Raw genomic sequence first — 22,481 nt, 5'->3', positions numbered from 1 at the left:
ATGGCTGAGGAAGATCCTTCAGCTCCTCACGTCTCCAACGGGAATCGAACCTAGGACACTCCTTCCCCAGGCATATGGTTGTGAAGCGCAAAGCCACTAGGCTAACCGCGCGGACTGAGGTACACCATTGGTCAACTTAAATCTGACAGTTTACACCCACTGTATACCACTTTTTGATATCTGTCTATCAAACCCCCCCCCCCCCCCCCCCCCCGATCCAAGTCAAGAGATTATATTCCAATCCCATATTCTCTAGTTTATGCAACGGCCTTTCATATGGTATTCTATCAAATGCCTTAGAAAAATCCAACATTATCATAGTGTATCCATTCCCTTTATCCAACTTGGCTGTAACATTGTTATAAAATATGAGCAAATTGTTAAAACATGACCTTCCTTTAGTAAGCCCATGCTGTTCCTTGAAAGTATAGCATGTTTGTCTACCCATTTCTGTGTGAGAGTTCTTTCTAACTTCTCTAAAATCTTTACTACCATACCAGAGATACTGATAGGTCAGTAGTTAGACACATCAGTTTCTGCACCACCCTTGCACAATGGAACTATCATGCATTCCTTCCATTCCTGTGGTATCATTCCAAAGCTGAGACTCAAGTGCCACAAATATGTAAAAGGCATAGCCAATTTGGCTAAACATACATTTAGCAAATGGGCTGATATTCCATCTGTCCCTATCGACAAATTCTTATCCAGGTTATGCAATAGATCTTCAACCACATTTTCATAAACCTCTAACTCTTCATCCAATGGAGCAATAGCACTGTGCATCATGTTACATACACCTGGTTTATATCTTAGCAAAGTGAGCACTCATTAACTGAACAATCTCATTAGCTTCTGACACTCCAGTACCATCTGCATTCAATAAAGTTCTTCTTCCACATTCATTCTTTCTTTTGCTTGCAGCATAATGATAAAATTCTTTTGGATTGCCTTTAGCTTGCATGGCCAGTTTGTTTTCACACTCCGTTTTAACTTTCCTCACAATACTCGTTACTATTCTGGCCTGAGCTTTATATATTTGATAACTCCTCTCACTCTTATTCTCATGATATTCTTTCACACATCATCTTCTTCTTGTGGCTGTCTTGCTTAATAAGGTTATACATCATTTTGTAAAATCTCTTGTGGTGAAAAATAGAAATATTTTTCACCTATATTGATTTTACATACGCCATTAAAATATATAATTAAGAGTGTATATAACCTAATCTAAAGTAATAAATTTTGTAATATAATATTAGAATAACTGAATGTAGAACCACAAGCAATTGTAACTAAAAGGCTCAGACAGGATTAGGCTAGTAAACTGAAGGTCAACAACAGTCTCAAAGGTCACCAGACTATGAGTTTTGTCGCCAAAACCTACTGTAAATGTGAGTGATGAGTGCACTTCCGGTAAATCCAGCTCTCTCTCTCTCTCATTTTTTGTTCCTGTGGCAAGATTTTCGAGGACGGGAAGAGTCGCAATCCTGCGAGCGGTAGTTTCTGTAGATCATGGGGAGTTTGCTGGCAGTATTACAAGATATCCTTCTGTGAAATTCACTGACGAACGTACCGATCCACGTGCATGCTGATTTGTAGCAGCCGACGAAGTTTCTAACATCGATAAAAAAATGCATTCAAGTGAAAATCAAAGAATTTGAAAGACAACAATCGCCAGATAGTTCCCAATCACAGCAGTTGAACAAGAAAAAGAAAGGAGTGAGCAGAGTTCACCCTTAAACTTTTTGGATTTAGGACTCTACATGATATAGTGAGCTTGTAAGTAGATTGCTTTATGTTAATAGCCTAGATTGTGTGTACAGACAATAGATGTTGATTCTGTTTTACTAATGGTATAAAGGTGTTTGAAGAGGTAACATTCCTCCTCAAGATTGGTGATCCTCTTTTTGTATGCGGTCTCCTTTAGTTCATCCTTGATTCCCAACCTGAACTGGTGGAATACTGCCCAATCAAGATGAGGTTTATCATCATTGCCGACGCTTAGACTATTTGCAATGGTCAGTAGTTTATTGTAGAAGTCCGTTATGTTCTCCTTCTTTTCTTGAGCACACCTTTGAAATTTCCAAAGGTTTTGGCTTATGCTTCTTACCTTCGAGAATTGTGAAATTAAGGTGTCCTTAAACTTCAGGTATTCTAAAGTGTCCCTAAGTATCGGGGACGAAAACAGGAAGTTCTTGGCCTTTCCGACCAGTTTGCTCCTAAGTAGAATTAACAATTGGAAATCTGACCAATTTCCAACCTTTCTCAGCTCCTCACTGTCATCACCAGAAAATTGAAGGATGACGAGTTGAGGGTTTACAGTACAAAAAATTCCTTGTCACCCATCGTGGCATTATTTGATTGGTTACAATTCGTAATTTCAATATTCATGATTATTTAACACAAAAGAGTTCCTGAAAAGTTAAAACTTATAACTGCCTGATCTGTTACCAAACATGACTCAAAATGCACAATATTCTTGGTATTATTGAAGTGGATTTAAATCCTACCCAATTACGCCATTTGTAAAATTTGTAAAATTTGTAATTTTATATTTTATTGTTTATTACTTTGCTTCTTTACTTCATGTGTCTCCCCTCTTACTTCATACTATTTTGTGGTTGCTTGAGCTTGTACAAAATGCCTATATGTTCTAATCTCTAACTCATGTACAATACTATTAGCTGACTTTACTGCTTTTATAATCTATTTAGTTTTACTCCCACCCCCTTCAAGGCTGTAAAGTATAGTCTCACATGTGCTAGTATCATAGACTGAGGAAAAGCCTCTGGCTGGGACCAAATCCTTAGTCTACATTGCTATTGTTCAAATGTATTATTATTATTATGGGCAACTCCAAGAAGTCGACAGACTAATCGAGGGAGGCCCTAACATCATGCCAAGAACAATTATTTGTCTTTCACACAGTATCTATCATACCTCGCCTTAAACTCATTCATGGTCATAGCACCCACAACAGACTCTGGCAGCTTATTCCACTCATTTACCACTCTCTAAGTAAAGAACCTAGCTCTAACACCCCTGTTAACCACATTTTTACCCAGCTTCCATGTATGACCCCTAGTCCTCCAACCACCAGCCCTATTCTCAAAAATATCTTCTGGATTAATCTTATAGAAACCCATCACTAATTTGAGTGTCTCAATCATATCACCCCTTTTCCGCCTATCAACCAATTTCTACAACCCACAAATCTTCAATCTGTTCTCATAAGGTTCATTCCACAGATCTTCCACCATCTCGGTCACTCGTCTCTGGATCCTCTCCACCTCCTCCCCATCAAGAAGAAACCCTGGTGCCCATATCTGGGCACAGTAGTCCAGATGGGGTCTTATCAGGGCTCGATATAGAGGAACAATAACTTGTTTGTCTCTGCTCGTTAAAGTATTTTTCAGTAACCAAGTGATTTGATGAGCTGTTTTAGCCACTTTTGCAACGTGCCCCTAAATTCAACTCCCTATCCACCAACACTCCCAAATCCCTGACCTCATCAATCTCCTGGAGTACGGTTCCACCAATGTGATATACTGCTGCTAATCTTTTCACTCCAAAATGCATAACCTTACACTTTGCCACATTAAATTGACAACCATTTTCCTTAACCCAGTCCTCCAAACTATCCAAATCATCCTGCAAAATTTTGACATCCTGTGCACTCACAATTGCTCTACCCAACTTTGCATCATCAGCAAACAAGTGAACACTTCTTGTAAGATCCTTTCCTATATCGTTAATGAACAAATTGAAAAGTAGTGGTCCAAGAACAGAACCCTGCAGCACACTACTAGTCACAAGCCGTCTTTTGGACTCAACTCCTGAATAAACCACTCTCTGGTATCTCTCCATCAACCACCCTCCTATCCATCTCACCAACCCTATATCCATCCCCATCTGCTCCAGTTTACTGATTAGTGTTCCATGTGGTATCCTATCAAAGGCCTTGGCAAGGTCCAGTAGAATCACTGACAACCCATTACCCTTATCCAGTTCAGTCGATAGTGTTATAAAACGTGAGCAAATTACTGAGGCATGATCTACCCTTCACAAAACCATGTTGTCCCCCATATAGTATCCCATTTTCATCTATCTCCAATCCTGTATTCTTCTTTTGACTAGTTTTTCCAAGACCTTGACAACGATTCCTGATATGCTAATCGGTCGGTAATTTACAACAGCGGTCCTGGAACCTCCTTTATGCAGTGGAACTATTTTCCCCTCTTTCCACCCCCTCGGGACTAACCCAGACCCGAGACTCAGATTAAACAGAATGGTCAAGGGTACTGACAATTCTTTAGCCACTTCACGTACGACATGAGCTAGTATACCATCCTATCCCACAGATGTATTGACATTGAGGTTTTGTAATAGACTACTCACCTCCACCTCATTCACCACAATTCCCACATAAACTTTTGGTTCATTCATTTCTGCAATGTCACCACCTGGATGATATACTCTTGCAAAGTGCTTGCTCAGTAATTCAACTATATCAACTGATTCAGTTACCTCCCTACCATTGGCATTCTTTAAAATCATTCTGCCATATACATTTTTTCTTCTACTTGCAACATATCGAAAAAACTGTTTAAGATTGTCTTTAGCCTGCATGGCCAATGTTCTTTCGTAATCCTTTTTTGCTTTTCTTACCACACTCGTTACCCTTCTGGCCTGTGCTTTATACTGTTCATGTGTCTGCCGGTCACCTTTCTCCTTAAATTCCCTCCATAGGTGTTTCTTTTTTTGTAGCTCAAGCTTAATGGTGTTATTCATCCATTTAACTCCTACTTGATTTATTATTCGGACTCTAGGTATACAGTCAGCCATTGCTTCATGCAAACACTTCTTAACCACCTCCCATGCACTGTCAACTTCTAGCCCTTGCAGTTTTACATGCCATGGCACTGTACCCATCAATCTCCTAAGCTTGTCATACTTACCAGCCCAATAATTCCAAATGTATCCCTGTCTTAATTGTAAATTCCACACCTTTAGCAACCTCCCAAGTCAAGGTCCTATGATCGCTCTCACCAATTGGTGGCAACGTGGTCATATTCGTTACAACCAAGTTCTCAGATGCAACTACTAGGTCAAGCACTCTCTCATGTATTAATCCTTAAATATCTTTTTTTTGTTAACAACTGCACCATTAAGGATCGTGTAAAAGAATTTTCTATCTTTCCTTTAGATACAAAAGAATATTTTAGCTATGCACGTTGAATAACTCTTAAATTAATTCTATCTTAAGCAACTCCGAATTACTCAGCTGGGGCTGTTACTTTGCTTAGGTCACAGAGGTTTGATTTGTTTTTTATGAGACAGTGCATTGGCTAACAAATATCAGGCAAGCTATTAACAAAACCAAACATGTTTATTTTAACTAAGACAATTTATATACAAAACTAAATAGGACATATCACATGTCAGATTCTCCACACATTCATTAGAACAATTCACTTAAAGCATTAGACAGAGAAATTATTTACACTCAACGTATTAAACACGTGAATGGACTTTAGCAGATAACCTTACTCTCATTACTACTAATAACATACGGCAAAATTACACTATACACGTTCTAAGCATTATGTAAGACAAGCATTATTCAAGTCTGCAATATTCTATTATACACATTCAAACTGACGTTCGGTTTTCTGACCTCTTCAAACACATTATACCATTAGTTAAACAGAATCAACATCTATTGTCTGTATACACAATCTAGGCTATTAACATAAAGCAATCTACTTACAAGCTCACTATATCATGTCCAATCCTGAATCCAAAAAGGTTAAGGGTGAACTCTGCTGGCGCTTTTCTTTTTCTTGCGCGACGGCTGTGATCGGGTACTATCTGGCGGTTGTCGTCTTTCAAATTCCTTCCTTGTAACTTGAATGCATTTTTTCATCGATGTTAGGGACTTCTTCAGCTGCTACAAATCAGCATGCACGTGGATCGGTACATTTGTAGATGAATTTCATGGAAGGATATCTTGTAAAACTACCAGCGAACTCCCCATGATCTCTAGAAACTACTGCTCGCAGGATCCCGACTCTTCCAGTCCTCGAAAATCTTGCCACACGAACAAAATATAAGAGAGCCCCTTTTTCACTCCTCAATCTCTGCCTTTTATGTCATATCCAAAAAATATTCCCAGATTTACTGGAAGTGCCTTTATCACCCATGCTTACAGTAGGTTTTGGCAACAAAACTCATATTCCAGTGACTTTCAGACTGTTGCTGACCTTCAGTTTACTAGCCTAATCCTGTCTGAGCTTTTTAGTTACAAATGCTTGTGGTTCTACATTCAGTTATTCTGACATTATATTACTAAATTTATTACCTTACATATACACTCTTAATTATATGTATTTTAATGGCCTATGTAAAATCGATATAGGTGAAAAATATTTCTTTTTTTCACCATAAGAGATTTTACAATCTCACTCCCAACCTATTTATTCTTCAAACAAGGGATACATTCAAATACTGCCTTCAAACACTTTTTCAAAGATTCCCATGCATTGCTGACATTTTTCCCCTTCAGTAACTGATACCATGGGACCAAAGATAGTATTTTCCCAAGTTGATCATAATTCGTGTGTAGAGGCTTAAGTGCTGTGAGGACATCTTGTTGGAGGCTTAATGGATTTTTTATAACACTCAAAAAGAATTAAAATAGAATTTAATACTTCCTATATTTCGTCCTAGTCACTAGGACATCTACAGGGATTACAAAAACAGTTAATGTAACATACACACAAATAATAAACAATACTGAGCCCAACCACGTGGGTGAAAAAGTCCTATCTAGTTGGAGCCTAAATATAGGAAGTATTAAATTCTATTTTAATTCTTTTTGAGTGTTGTAAAAAATCCATTAAGCCTCCAACATCAAGTTGATCATAATTTCCAGCTTTGTAGTTCAGCATGTAACTTGTTTTAATCGAAGCTTCACTATAATTAGATACTTCCCAAGAAGGTACAGCATGATCACTGTCGCCAATTGGTGGTTCAATAGCTAAATTCTTGACAGAGAACCCTTCTGACGCTATGAGCAAATCCAACACTCTTTGACCACAAGTTCCTTCTTTCACATGCTGCTTAAGAAAGTTGTCTCGCAAAAATTCAATAAATTTCTCTTCTTTCTTATCATGAGATTTCTCTTCTACCCAAGGCAAATGTATACAGTTAGTAATACTTCAATATTGCCAACATCATGAGAAATAACAAAGTTTTCCCTTTTGATAAGGGAAGCTTGTAATAACAAACTTATATACATTGTACTAGCATATTATCTGTACAGCCACTGAAAGTGAGGAAGTGGCGATGATTTACAATTCAGACATAGGCTATATATATATATGATGTAATCAAAATGGTCGCAGATTGCACGATTTTGTCATTTATAATAATATGAGAATAATGAATTCAATGTTTAAACACAAGGAAATACATAAATATACTTGGTCAGCCAGAGGATACAAATCAGTAATCGACTACGTTATCACAAATTTTAAATTTGCGGAGTTAATTTTAGACGTAAGAGCATATCGAGGCTTTGAATTAAACTCTGATCATTATATGGTATCAGCAAAAATTCGTTTTAAACCAAAGTGGCTAAAAACACATAGAATTGAAAATTCTTACCAGCCAAGCTACAAAATTTCTTCATTACAGGATTCTCAAGTTAGACTACAATATCAAAAATGCACAAACTTAAAAACAGAAACCACACATGAATCAAGGGACATAGAAGATGAATGGGAAAATTTGAAACAAATTCTCACAAAAGCAGCAACAGAAACCTTAGGAATAAAGCACAAATGGATTAAAAAAAGAGGACTACGAGACTGGAACAAAGAAATAGAAAATATAATAAAAACCAAAAAGGACAGTTACCAGAAATGGCTAAATTCCAAAACAATAGAAGCAGAAATAGAGTATAAAAGAAATAGTGCAATTGCAAAACGAGAAGTAAGGAAAAAACATAGAGAAAGATGGAACAATTTTGTAACAGAACTAGAAAAAGATTTATTTAAGCCACAACCCAAAACCTATAAAGTAATAAAATACATGAATAAAGAAATAAAAGAAAAGATAAAAATACAAACAATAGATTTAGAAAAATGGGTGACCTATTTCCAAAATCTCTGGACAGATGAGAACAATGAATTAAAATTTTATAAGACAAAGAATGACCTAATAGAAAATATCACAATGTTAGAACTGAAAAATATAATAAAGAAGATGAAAAATAGGAAAACGCCAGAAGAAGACAATATAAATATAGAACTATACAAAAATGCAGGTGAAAAATTTAATGAAAGACTTTTGAAATTTTTTAATATGGTTTGGATGTCCGGAAAAACCCCTAACTCTTGGAAAAAAGCACTGGTCATCCCAATCTATAAAAAAGGAAATAAAGACAATTGCAATAATTATAGGAGAATTAGCCTGCTGAATACAGGATATAAAATATATGCAGGAATATTAAAAGAGAAACTAAGCAGCATTGTAGAAAACAAATTACTAGAAGAACAAAATGGCTTCCGAAAAGGCCGATCCTGCATAGATCCAATTTTTACTTTAAAATTATTAATAGAAAAGAGAAGAGAATTTCAAAAAAACACATGTGGCGTTTATTGATTATGAAAAAGCGTTTGACAAAATTAGTCGACAAAAATTGTTTAAAATATTAACCCATTTAAACATACCAAACCAACTTTTACAATCTATTCAAGAAATATATACAGGAAATAAAATAGCAGTTAAATTAGAACACACCTCAGAATGGAAAGATATATCAAGAGGAGTACGACAAGGATGTACCCTCTCACCTCTGCTTTTCAATATATATATATATATATATATAAATGAAATATTAACAATCTGGAAACAGCATAACCCATTTGGTATACAAATGACCCCGCAAATGAAGATAGATACACTACTATTTGCAGATGATCAAATAGTATTAGCTACATCAGAGGATGACTTACAAAGATCATTAAAATCATTAAATGATATCTCAAAGCAATATAATATGACAATATCCAAAGAAAATACAAAAATAATGGCATTCAAAGGAGAAAACCCAATAAGAAGTAAAATAGTGATAGATAATAAAATACTAGAACAAGTAAACACTTTCAGATACTTGGGACGTGATCTATCATATGAAGAAGAAAAAGACATGGACACTAAAATATCAAACTTTGTCAAAGTAAATGGCATAATAAACAGTATATTTAAGCCATCCCTGGTACAAAAACACACTAGAATCAGACTATATAATGTCTTGTCAAAACCAACTCTACTATACGGAAGCGAAACATGGACCATGAAAAGGAAAGATGAAAAACGAATTCAAACAGCAGAAATGAAGTTCCTCAGAAAAACAGCTGGATATACCAAGTGGGACCACAAAACAAATGAAGAAATCTTACAATCCCTAAAAATCAAACCAATTAATTACTACATAAGACAGTATAAACAAAAATGGCTAGAACATTTAAATCGAATGGACAACAGCAGACTACCAAAAATATTATACAGATACAAAATAAGTGGAAAAAGAAGAATCGGAAGACCAAGAAAGAGATGGCATGAGACCGGAACAGGCCACATGGCCTATATTCCATGTTAGGAAGAAGAAGAAGAAGAATATATATGGGTGTGTGTGTGCGTGTCATCATACGAGGCATGTCTAGAAAGTAAGGTCTGTTTAGAATTTACTGCCAAATAAGATATGGAGACAGGGGCCTCACATGTATAGTAGCATACAGTGGCTCGTTAGCTAGCTGTCAACCATTTTACATTCAATGCATTATCGTTTGTTGTCTTTTACAAATAATTTATAACAAATGCTATGATAAAAAATCCTACCAGTTGTGAGGTTTGTCGTGTGATGTGGTTTTTGTTGGCAGAAAACAACAGTGCTGCAGAAATTCACTAACTGTGCAAGGTTTATGGACCTAACATAATAAGCGACAGTAAAGATAGGCAACAGTGTCATTTGTTTAAAGTAGGGCACAACGATGTTCATGATGATGAGCACAGCAGCTGGCCAAATGTGGTGAGAATCATTGTTTCACAATTACAAATCTTTCTTTTGAATTCCTGGAGGTTTCATGCTCAGTCATTCCTGAAATTGTGACAGAAAAGTTAGGGTATAAGAAACTGTGTGCCAGATGTGTCTCAAAAATGCTGACCAATGCACATAGACAGCAACGAGTGGAATCAGCTGTAAAATATTTGGAGCATTATGAAATGAAAGAGATGAAATTTTTTCTCATATTGTGACTGGTGATGAAATGTGGATTTCATCACCAGTCACATGTAATTTTCATCACCAGTTCTAACCATGTAAGAACTACAGCAACCACTGGCCAACACCCATATGCTGTCCTGTTCCAAACACAATGAACTAACTTCTCATCATCATCATCCTTCATACAATCCATCTCTATTCTTTGGAACAATTTCCCCAATATTGTTTTTCCCACTGAGTACAACCTTCCACTCTTTAAGAAACATATCAATAGGCTACATTTTTTCCTTAATCACTTGCCACTGTAGTGCTATAGGTCTTGTGACCTTTCATATGTGATCATCATTATTGTATGCAGTCATTTCTTTGCATAAAGGAGAATCTAAATTTGTGATAGCAAATTATAGACCAATCAGTATCTCAGGAGTGGTCATCTATTTTGAAAAGTTGTCAAAAAGGAGAATTTAGAAATGGGTGGATAAGAGTATGATACTCTATGAGGGGCAGCATGGCTTGTGAAGGGTTGGTCATGCCTTAGTAGTCTGCTAACTTTTATAATAGAGTGAATGTTGAGATGGATAAAGTGATTAATCATCTTATTTTAATCATCTAAAACCTTTAAGGTTTTAGATGATTAATACAGAGGAAATATTTCAGTACTTGGCTAGATGTGGCAAGGCAAGAGATCATCTCTGGAAATTGGTTGAGTCTGTGGTAAACAAGGGTGAGAAGACTAGATTTTTCAGTTGGTTTGGTTTGGTTTATTTAGATTTACGGCTACAGAAACTCAGGCTATGAGGCCAGTGTACTATGTATGTTAATTGCATGTGTTCTAATGGCTGATTAGAAAGGTTTTTTTCTCCCAAAAACACCTGAGTTTCTGGGAGAAAAAAACCTTTCTACCTCTGTATGAGACTGGCTAACTCATCTTCAGTTGAAAAGCCCTGATAGGTTCTTTGAATCCTAGACAGGATTCAAACCCAGGTCTTTCCAACCAAAAGGCACTGCTGAAATCGACTGAGCTACAGAGGCTCTATTCACTTGGAGAGTGGTGAACAAATGGCATGGGTTGCCTGAGTCAGTTGCGACTGCTTTGTCTGTTAATCGATTCAAGGAAAGGTATGACAGATATTGTGTAGATAGTTTGGGTCTCCCACAATGTTTCTTCAGATTCCATTGAGGGCTTCCATGCAACAATAATAAAAATTTTTACTTTAGTATTTTGGCTAATTTGTTGGCTTGGTTGGCTGAGTGGTTAGGTAAGATGAATTTCATCACCCAATGTGAAACCATCATCCCACATTTTTGGAAGTCTGAAATGCCTTGAAAAACTTCCATGCTTGGTTTATACACAGTTTTTGGATTATATAAAAGTAAGATAAAAATATTTAAAACATTAAAAAATAAATAAAATGATATATTAAAAAATACTGTGTGAAATGGCATTACACACAATCAAATAGAAACATCAAGTACTTTGATATTCACAGCAATGCTGTGCACTGAATTCAACATCTATATATTTGCAGATTTAAAGAAGCTACCAAAATGCTATATTGTCCAAACCAATGTAACCAAAACCAAGGTTTCATCTTGAACCAGCTTTGATTGGCATATATCAAAAACCTAAATAGCAATGAATTAAGTTAATAAAAGATGTCCAATAGCATACTGCAACAATGAGCCATGCATCCAACATCTAGTTTAAGTTTATTCGATGTATAACAGTTGTTAATTTAGAAATCTTCCTGCTGATACTTTTTTTGTCTAATTTTGTAATTTAATTTGAGGATGAATGCAATATAATGTATGAAACTAGTCATTATACAAATTTCTTTCTAAATATGTTAAAAAGACAGTTTTTGGTAGGTCCATTGTTATTTACCTACCAAAAACTGTCTTTTTAAAATGGAAAGCTCAATTCAAAAACATTGAGCCCACAAATGCACCAATGTACTTTAGAATTGCAACATTTTGTGAGTAGTATCATACAGATACTACTTTCAGGTACAAATTCAGTTTATTCAGGTACAAATAGGGCATAAATTCAGGCATGAAACACACACAGAAATATGCATATAACAACTCATGGAGATCACTTGGCTTACACTATGGTCTATAACAATTGCAAAAAAAAATATAAAGCAGACTCTGTAAGGGCCAAATGCACTAAGCTTACCTCCAGCTTAAATGACAGTCAAGCCCTCAGGTCTGTTGCAAAGGTATTACTAAACACCTTCCTACTATGTTTCCATCTCTCTCATCCTGATGGAACAGTTGCAACATCACTGAACGCAGACTTCTTAGTATCTTTTCTCCTTTAACTGTAGTCCTGACAAGAAAAATTGATATCAATAACTGAGGTAGAAAATACCATCAGAAGGGATTAGGTTAACTTGTCTGCTATCCAATCTACAGACTGCAGGTTCAAATCTAGCCATGTGCACAAATCTTTATCTGGGCATTTTAACTGATAGTGAATTAGCTAGTCTCAAAGAGATTACAGGGTTTTTCATCTTGCAACTATGCAAACTGGCCCATGAGAACATATACAATTTTCACAAAAAATATATATTTAGATATAAGATGAACCACCTAATCATAAAATTAAGATTATAAAAGTCAATTTTGGTGGGTCATGAGCCTTAAAGATCTGTCTGTTCTTGTTAATGTGTGTGTATAAATATGCATGTAAAATAACAAATAAAAAAGATGTGAGAGAATGAAGGAAAGAAAAAAAAACGTGACCAGAAGCAACTGATAGCCATAATATGCTATGCTGATAGGATTAAGTGCCCTATCGGAGCATTAATTAGATATCCAAGTAGCCAAGTTACTTGGCCATGACAGGCCATTGAACATGCAAAAGGAAAATAGAATTCGACGTGCAATGGTTTGGATTAGGTTACCTTTAAAGATTAAAGATTGGATTAGGTTTACAAGCTTTTCTGGGTGACATAAAATTTGCATCAAGTAAAGAGCTGAGCTGAACAGAAGACAGGCCCTAAGCTTGCTGAAATGAATGAGCTTAGTTGAGCATTTCTAATTTTCTTGTTAAAATTAATGTCTCTTTCCTTAAATGATCCATTTAAATTATGAATAACAACAGAGATAACGGACAGCCTTATCTTATACCTATTTTTACATCAAACCATCCTTCTGTACCACCTTTAATTCTAAATGCTGACTTATCAATTGAGTACTGGCTACATATTATTTTGTAAAATTGTCTCATTCACATCATATACAAGGGTGGTCTGAAAAGTTCTCAGCCTAACAATGAAAAAATGAATTTATAATTTCAAAATTACTTTTATTTTCGACATAATTCCCCTTAAGAATAATACATTTATTCCAGCGATGCTCCAGCACCATTATCCCATCCCTGTAGTGGTTCTCAGTAAGATTTTGCAGTGGTTCTCTGCAAAATACCCCTCAACAGCTGCAATCACCTCTTGATTTGAAGAAAAACATTGACCAGCAAGGAAGATTTTTAGTTTTGGGAAGAGGCAGAAGTCAGAGGGAGCCAAATCCAGGGAATAGGGTGGATGTTCCAACAATTCATAGTGCAGATCCCTTAATTTTGCCAAAACCTGCCATTGTGGGCTGGTGCATTGTTCTGATGAAAGATGATTTTTTACTTCTTCAAACTGGGTCTTTTCTCACAATTTTTTTTTTATCTAGTCTGGTTAAAAGATCGGAATAAAGATTACTGTTTTACCCTTTTCAAGATAATTAATAAACAAGTATCTCAAAACACAGATGCCATGACCTTTCCTGCTGATGGAACCGACTCTGTCTTCTTTGGTGCTGAACAACCAGCTTCTATCCACTGTTTTGACTGATTTCTGGATTCTGGTGTGTACTGGTGAATCTCATCCATAGTAATAAATCGACGCACAAAATCAGTTTTACTCTTGTTAAAATGCTCCAAGCACTGTTCAGAGATTTTCATGTAAGTGCATTTTTGATCTGCTGTGAGCAAGCACACCCATCTTGCACAAAGCTTTTTCATTTGCAATTCTTCATGCAAAATATATCCTTCATGTTCTTTTGAAATATAGTCTCAGCAATTTCACGAACTTTGACTCGCTGGTCATCCAATACCATATCATGTACATGATTAATGATATCTGCCGTTGTTACACTTTTTGGATGTCCTTCACATGGATCATCTTCAAGGCTGGTACGGCCACGTTTAAACTTGGCAGTCCATTTCCTAATTGTCGAAAACAAAGGAGAAGAGTGCCCATAAACTTTTATGAACTTTGAATGAATTTCTTTTGCCGTTAAACCTTATTTTACAAAGAATTTTATAACCGCATGATATTCAATTTTATCCATTTCAAGGGATATACAGACAACACTCTTGCTTCAGACAACTGCGTAGTTTGTTTTATGCAGTATAACTTGCAATTTCACATGGATGCTTATGACAGATGTACCAACTTAGAAACAAAAAATCTTGCCAATAGTGTTGCCATCTATGATCAAGGTCAAGAACTTTTGAGACCATCCTCATAATTATAGCATTTTGAATAATTTTTCTCTCGGATCTTATCTTCTTTTACAAGTCAAAAACATAAATATAGATAATCCCATGATTTCTCATATTTGTCTTAAAGTAAAAATCTGATTCTAACACCTATTTGACTTGAAATAATCTCATTCCTCCCTAAGTTTCTCTTCTACATATTTTCTTAGCCACTTCTCAAGTAAGCTTGCATAAATCTTGCGTACAATGCTCCATATAAAAATTCCTCTATAATTCTCACATTCCATTTTATTTCTTTCCTTTTATTTATTTATTTATTTATTTTATAGATGCATACTATAAATGTTGTACTTTAATCCACTGGAATAATACTTTTTCACCAAACTTTCTGAAGTTATGATTTCCACATTTCATTTCTCGGATGGCTTTTCCAAAGTGCTGATATGCATTCCTTTTGAATAATTTCTATCTATATAGAAACAGGATTACAGCTCAAAGTATGGAAGAGATTATTATTTGTACTACTTCACAAGAAGCATAGGTGCAGGTAATTCAGCAATCTCAGATATGCTTATGATATAATTCTCCTTTATTATGATGACAGGAAAAATGTTAGAATGAATCCTTGTCTCCAAACTCCTTAAGGGCAATGAATGAAGAAAGTTGAAGCTGTTTAAGCAATAGAAAAAATGAAAAGGGAGACTTGTCAAAGCAGTAATGAATGGTGGGCAGAGTACATGGAAAAATAAAAAGCTGACTTATAGAAACCATATCAGAAAAAGAGTTAATTATGATTTAGAAATGAATCAGTTACAACTGAATACTAATAATAACAAGAAATCACATGCATCTTTTACATACTGTAACATTTGCAAATCCTTTCAATTTTTCCATTTCACCCAGCAATGCAGACAACAATGATGATTTCCCAGAGCCAACTTGTCCAACCACTGCAATTAAAGACCCTCTCTTGACTTCAAGATTTAAATCATGAAGAACTGGAGTACTTTCTTTCGTCCATGCAAAGGATGCATCTTCTAACACTATAGGATGATCTGAAAGTGTTAAATAAAAAATTAAGCATAAGTAATACCAATGATTCAAAATATTTGTGGTTTTTATTATCTGAATATAATCGCCTCCCATTAGTGCTCTTTTCTCTGCCTTTGAAGCAAAATTTAACAAGCCTTAAATCTTATTTCTTTACCATCATATAATGCAACATGTTTCTGAACTTATTTGAGCTGCTCTCTCTCACACCTTCCTCACCATATTCCCTCTCTCTACACACATCCTCCATTTACACATTTCAGTTAATGTAAATTTGAACTTATACGACTCAATATTTAGTCCCTTTTCATTTTTATTTTATTCAAAAATGAAAGTTACATGCTCACAAACTTTTAAGTAAAATCTGGTAACTGTTGAGAAAGAGCAATCATCTCAGCTGATAACTCATCTTCAATGTAATACCCATTTGATGATATCCAACATTAAGCTTCTGTAGTTAGTTTCTCATGTGGAACTTACTTCAAAAGAAGTGATCAAGTGTTCTGTTTGTTGTAACTTCATTGTTAGTATTCTATACATTTAATTATTAGTGAATTATTAGTGTAAATTAATAAAACTATTAACATACTTAATGCTGATCATAATACTGCTTTGTATTATTATGAATAATAAGGTTTTTGGCATTTTAAATTGACATAATTAAATTGACAAATTTTTATTCATTCATATGAAGTGATAATTGATATCACTTTTAATATAAAGATTAACATAAAGAAAAGTTCCTCCCATCCCCCAAAAAAAGTTAAGTGTGAGGGTCTTAGGAATGCAAGTCATGTAAACAGAGTGCCCACTGTATATATTAATATATCTCAAATCGCATTTATAAATGAGCAGAAATGCATTGGTTATGCTTTAAAATGGTCAGAAATCTAAAACTGCATAGGACTGTATTGCAGGATACCAACAATATCAGTTGTTTTATTTGAAGTGTCTTAACAATCTGTATTTCTTGTCACTATAACCATTCAGAAATGAGGGACAAATGTGATAGGTTCTTGCACTTCTTTCACTCCACCACCTCTAAAGGTAAGCTACTATAATCACACACTACTCTGAGAGAAAAATCACTCTCCCTTCTTTCTTGACAGCATTCATGCTCGCCCTCAATAAAATGAAATATTCTATCTCCACATTCCACAGTCCAGTATCATCTAACTCCCCCTTTTTTTTAATATCGCTACCCCTCCCTACAAACACAGCCACAATGCCTATATCAAACAAATGCCATATGTGAGATTGGATCGAGGGCAAAGTAATATTTAAGAAGATACTCTTCTTAAAGAGTTGGAGGCTGTAGTCCTTGGAAAATACTTCATGGGAGAAAGCTGTTCAAGAAATTTAAATACAAATTTAAGATGATTTGAAGTAGCTTTGTCAACCATTGTGCATGTTGCTGTAGGTTTACCAGAAATAGCAGGCATAATGGATGCCAGTTCTGCTAACCAGTGCTCAATGGAAATATCTGTAAGAAGAGCCATAATGCAGAAACTGACTATATCTGAGTCATTGGCTGAAGAGAGTAGTAAGAGAGGAGTCATCAACTGAACTGTACTCTTCTGAACAGCATCAATAATTTTTAGAGACGTCTCAGATGCAAAACCCCAAATGTGAAAACAGTATTCCATGGTTGAGAAAATTTTGAGATTTGCATACAGAGTAAACAACTGGACAGTAACATCTTGAGCAAGAATGGATACCAAGTTTATTTAGAAGCCGAAGATATTACAAAGGTGATGTGATTATGCCAGCAAAGGCTAGGTTTAATCAGTATAAGAAGAGAAAGTGTCATCTGGTCCTCATTGTCAATTTAAGCATTATTTAAACAGATAAGTTCTTAGGAAAATTAGCAAACAAACATATACCATTACTAGTAGAAACATAAGCATCATCAATTTTCTCATATGTACCCTCAAGGGGTGCTTAGGTGACAGTACAATATGATTAAGTTTACCTTCTTATTAATCTGCTATCAACAATTTTCTTCCAAATCTGAAAAGTATATTACTTGTCACTACTTCAATATTGTCATACCGTTTTGTTCTTCTAAGGCACTTCTGAATTAATAAACCTGTCTAGACCTTGGCCTTCCTCTGAGTCTTTTCCCTGCCATCTTAGCATTAAACAGGTGGTTTGTTAACCTTTCTTCTTCTATTCTGTTTAAGTGATCATAGTGCCTTAGATTAGCCTTGCTCACACATTCTAGAATGTAAACGATGTCAAGTTCCCTCCTAATGTCTTCGTTTTTAATATGATTCTGCCACTGATGCCCCTATTTTTTTCTAAGAACTCGCATATCTATGGTGTCTAATCTTTGATCAATTGCTTTATTTCTAACCAAACTCTAAGATTCATAACTTAATACTGGTTTGAACACAGTCCACTATACTGCTAGTTTAGAGTTTTGGATAATTTTTCTCTTATTCCATATAAATTTATTCTGTTGGCTCCCCACTACAGCCGATTTACTTATTCTGTTCTCCATTTCCAAATTTAATTCACCACCTTCATTAAAACTATGCCTAAAATCACTGAAATATTTTACTTGTTCTATAGGTTCTCCATTGAGAATGTAGCTGAAGTTTTCTATATTCCTGCTTATTTTCATAGTTTTGGTCTTTTGATCTGATTTTCATGTCAAATTTGCTATAGCTATTATTCAATTTAGTTAGAGAATCCTGGAGACTTGCATTGGATGTATTTAGTAATGCAACATCATCTGCATAAAGCAAAGAACTAAATTTGATATCTCTGATTCTAATATCAGATTTGATGCTAAGTTCTTTCATAATGCAATTCATATTATTATCATTATTATTAAGAGAGACCTCCAGAGAGTCAGGGACTCATTGAGGTGGGGTCACATACTACACACACCAGCTATCATACTTATTCTTGAATTCACTAACACTGCTTGCACATAACACATCCAAAGGCAATCCATTCCAATCATGCACCACCCTATGAGAGAAAAATCTAGCAGAATTCATACTCAGCTTCCAAGGATGCCCTCTTGTCCTTTTCCCCACCCTCTATAAAATGAAAAATTCCATCAACTGAAAGCCTGTATGACCCTTTCAGAAGTTTGTATGTCTCAATCATTTCACCCCTCTTTCTCCTATGTGCTAGTGTCTGCAGTCTACAAATTCTCAATCTGTCTTCATTATCCTACAATCCTGATATAATTTTTAACCATCTTCTTTGCACTCTCTCCACTATAGCCCAAATAAGGTCTCATCAAGGCCTTGTAAAGAGGCAATGTGACATAATTATCTTTACATGTGAAAGTTTGTTTTAGCATTGCAATTATCTTTTAAGTTGTATTTGCAATCTTTGCTACATGGCCCCTGAACTTCAACTTGCCATCTACTCCAAGATCCCTAGCCAGATCAGTTTCTTCTAGCATAATCCCACCACTATAATATGGCATTGGATATCTCATTACACCAAAGTGCATGACTTTACATTTACTGACATCCATTGAGTTGGATTCAAGGCTACATTGTGATTGTTTCGTGAATTTGGAGCTCGTGTAAAAGTGATGGTTTTTATCTTTTTTTGTTTTTCCCTTAGAAAATTTGTGTTTTATAGTATATTACTGTAGATTTTCATGTTTTTAGAGTATTTATGTTATAAAATAATTTAATTAAATATGTTAAATAAATAAATTAAATATGTTATAAAATAACATATTTTTTGTTAAGATATTGCTATAATAATATAGTTCAAAATTATTCCAAAAATGCACAAGAAATGTGATGCTAAGAAGACTAGTGAGGTCAAGAACAAGATGACTTGCCCTGCTAAGGAGGTTATTGAAAATGAATTGTCTTCCAAAATAGCGTAAAGCAGATTGTCAGAGACAACGCAGGAATTACAGAAAGTCGAAAGGCATTTGAATGAACATAGGGAGAAAAAGAAAATTAAGAAAAATAAGCAAAATAAGAAACAAAAAAGCATAGAATCAGGTAAGTCAGTAAACAAAAAATCAGGTAAGTAAGGTTGTTTGTAAAAAGAAGGATGCTATTTGGTATGGCAACTCTATCATAAAACCTGTTGATGACTGAGTTAAAAATCAAGATTTCCAAGAGCTAAAATTAATGTTAGAATGTTAGATTTGATTATAGTCTCAGAGAGTGTTTCAGTTAAAGGAGTAACTATTTGGCCTCCAGTTGGGTAGCAGTGATCATGCAGTAATCACTTGGGAAGTGACTAAGTTTATGAATGTTCCATTCAGAAAAGGTTACATGCTAGACTATAAAGTAGGAAATTATGACCAATTGAGGTGTGTATACCGAGTTCAGTGGAATGGTATTGGTTGCTGGATGGGAACCATATTGACAGTGCATGGAAAGCATTTAAAAAATACTTATATGATGCAATATTACAATGTGTCCTGAGAGTTCAAAGAATGAATAGGGTAGGAGTTGAATGGATGCGTAATCTTCTTAAGCAAGAAATTCATAAGAAGTGGATGTAGAAGGAATACCATGTGCAAACAGATGATGTTCATTATGAAAAATATGAGTAGCAGGCTAGAATAGTCACAACTATTGTACAGAAAGCTAAGTCTGAGTATGAAAGAAAAATGGCTCTACAAGCTAAAGACAACCCACGAGAATTCCATCGATATGCTGCAAGTAAAAGAAAGAATGAATATGAAAGAATAACTCTTCTGAATGCAGATGGTGTGAGGGTGACAAATGCAGAAGAGGTTGTTCAACTAATGACTACCCATTTTGTTAAAGCTATCAACCTGATGTATATGCAACTTTGAGTTCATGCTACCTCTTCTGAAGAAACTCAGGTATATAAAGATGAGGTATTAGAGTTGTTGCTCAAACTGAATAAGAATTCAGCTTGATGGGATATCAGCACGGATACCAAAAGAGTGTTCAGCTGAACTGGCTATTCCTTTGACCAGGCTATATAAATAAGTTTCTGAACAGGGAAGATTCCTCAGGATGGAAACAATGCATGGTAATCCCATTGCACAAGGGTTGTGCAACGTTCAATGTATCCAACTATCTACCAATGAGTATCTCAGGAGTAGTGGTGAAGATTTTGGAAAAATTGGTTAGGGCTCACATTCAGAAATGGGTTGACAGTGAATCCCTGCTTTGCAATGAACAGCATGGGTTTACTAAGGGAAGGTCATGTTTTAACAACTTGCTCACATGCTATAATAATGTTACCATTGAACTAGACAAGCAGAATGGATTTTGGATTTTGCTAAAGGTTTTGACTGAATACAGCATGGAACACTGTTGCATAAATTGTAGAATATGGGATTGGATTATAAAATATTAGCGTGGTTAAAAGGATGGCTGACTGACGGATATCAAAAAGTGATATACAGGGGATGCAAGTCTGCAAGATTTAAAGTAACTATTGTTGTACCACAGGGATCAATCCCTGGTTCACTGTTATTCAATCTGTGCATTAATGATATTGGGAAGGATTTGACAGGTGACAAACAGCCATTTGCTGATGATGCAAAGACAAGTAGGGTAAAGGTAATCAGGAATGCTGTTGATATGCAGTACTTGCAGAATGACTTGAATAGGCTGGAATATAGATGATGAATAAGAATGGAGATAATGTGCATCTTGTCTTACACCTGATTTTACATCAACCCATCTTTCTGTATTTCATTCAATTCTAACTGCTGACTTACAACTTAAATATACATTATGTATTGCTCTGTACATTATTCCATTTACCATATATAATCAGGGTGTTTTGAAAAGCTTTTCTCTAGGCACCATGTTGTATGCCTTTTTCAGATCTACAAAAGTTAAGTACAAATCCTTGTCATATTCCCATGATTTTTCAACTAGTTGTCTTAAAGTTAAAATCTCTGATCTTGACAACTGTTATTTGACCTGAATCCAGCTTATTCTTTTCATAGTTTCTCTTCCACAAATTTTTTTCGGCCTCTTTTCAAATATACTTGCATTAATCTTAGCTGAAACACTTAATAGAGAAATTTATCTTAATTCTTATCAGCTTTATTCCCTATTTTAAATAAGGGAACTAAGAGAGCTGTGCTTCAATCATCTGGAATTTGACCTTCTGACTAGGCTCTCTGAACTCTCATAATGAGATATAAAAGCTGCAAAACTTTTATATCTCATTATGTTTGAGCATTTCTGATTGAATATCATCTACTGCCTTTCAACATTTCATATTTTTGACAGCTTCCTCTACCTCAAGTATTGACATGTGCTACTCTTTGCATTCCTCTTTATATATACATTTTCACTGTATTCTTTTAGGGAATCTATCAACTTATTTGGTAGGAACTCTTGGTATTCTTTCTTCTTTTCCAGGATTGCTTCTTTAAATTCTTGTGTCCACTATGATGTTCTTTTTCTATCCTTTAAGACAATTTCACCACATCTCTCAAGTTGAATAATGTTTTCTTCAGTCTGGTTCTTGTTTTTGAAATGTTTAGTTTTCTGTTGTTTTTTTCCTGAATAGCGCTTGTATGGTTCGGTCTATAGTTTACCCATAAAAGTAGCTCAATATTAAAGTTATAGATATCAGAAATTCAACTTTCAAAGATAAAGAAGTGTGAGAATGATCAAAAAAATGTGCCTTAATGGGATACTGCAGAATAGT

The 22,481-nt window shown here is 35.2% G+C and overlaps 1 protein-coding gene across 1 annotated transcript in view; it reads right to left on the bottom strand.

The window, feature by feature from the left end:
• LOC150105146 (multidrug resistance-associated protein 1-like) overlaps positions 1-22,481 on the bottom strand; it is a 475,014-nt gene that overhangs the window by 225,804 nt on the left and 226,729 nt on the right. Inside the window, exon 15 of the mRNA XM_090396181.1 lies at positions 15,651-15,844. Within this exon, the coding sequence (XP_090252307.1) occupies positions 15,651-15,844 (194 nt within the window). The remainder of the gene's footprint in view (positions 1-15,650; positions 15,845-22,481) is intronic.

The sequence above is a fragment of the Typopeltis vanoorti genome, chromosome 7 (assembly GCF_054136105.1).
Source record: "Typopeltis vanoorti isolate ZY-2024b chromosome 7, IOZ_Tvanoo_1.0, whole genome shotgun sequence".
In the NCBI taxonomy this organism is placed as follows: domain Eukaryota; kingdom Metazoa; phylum Arthropoda; class Arachnida; order Uropygi; family Thelyphonidae; genus Typopeltis; species Typopeltis vanoorti.
The sequence above is the reverse complement of the archived record's forward strand: the minus strand, read 5'-3'. Positions and strand labels throughout refer to the sequence as shown.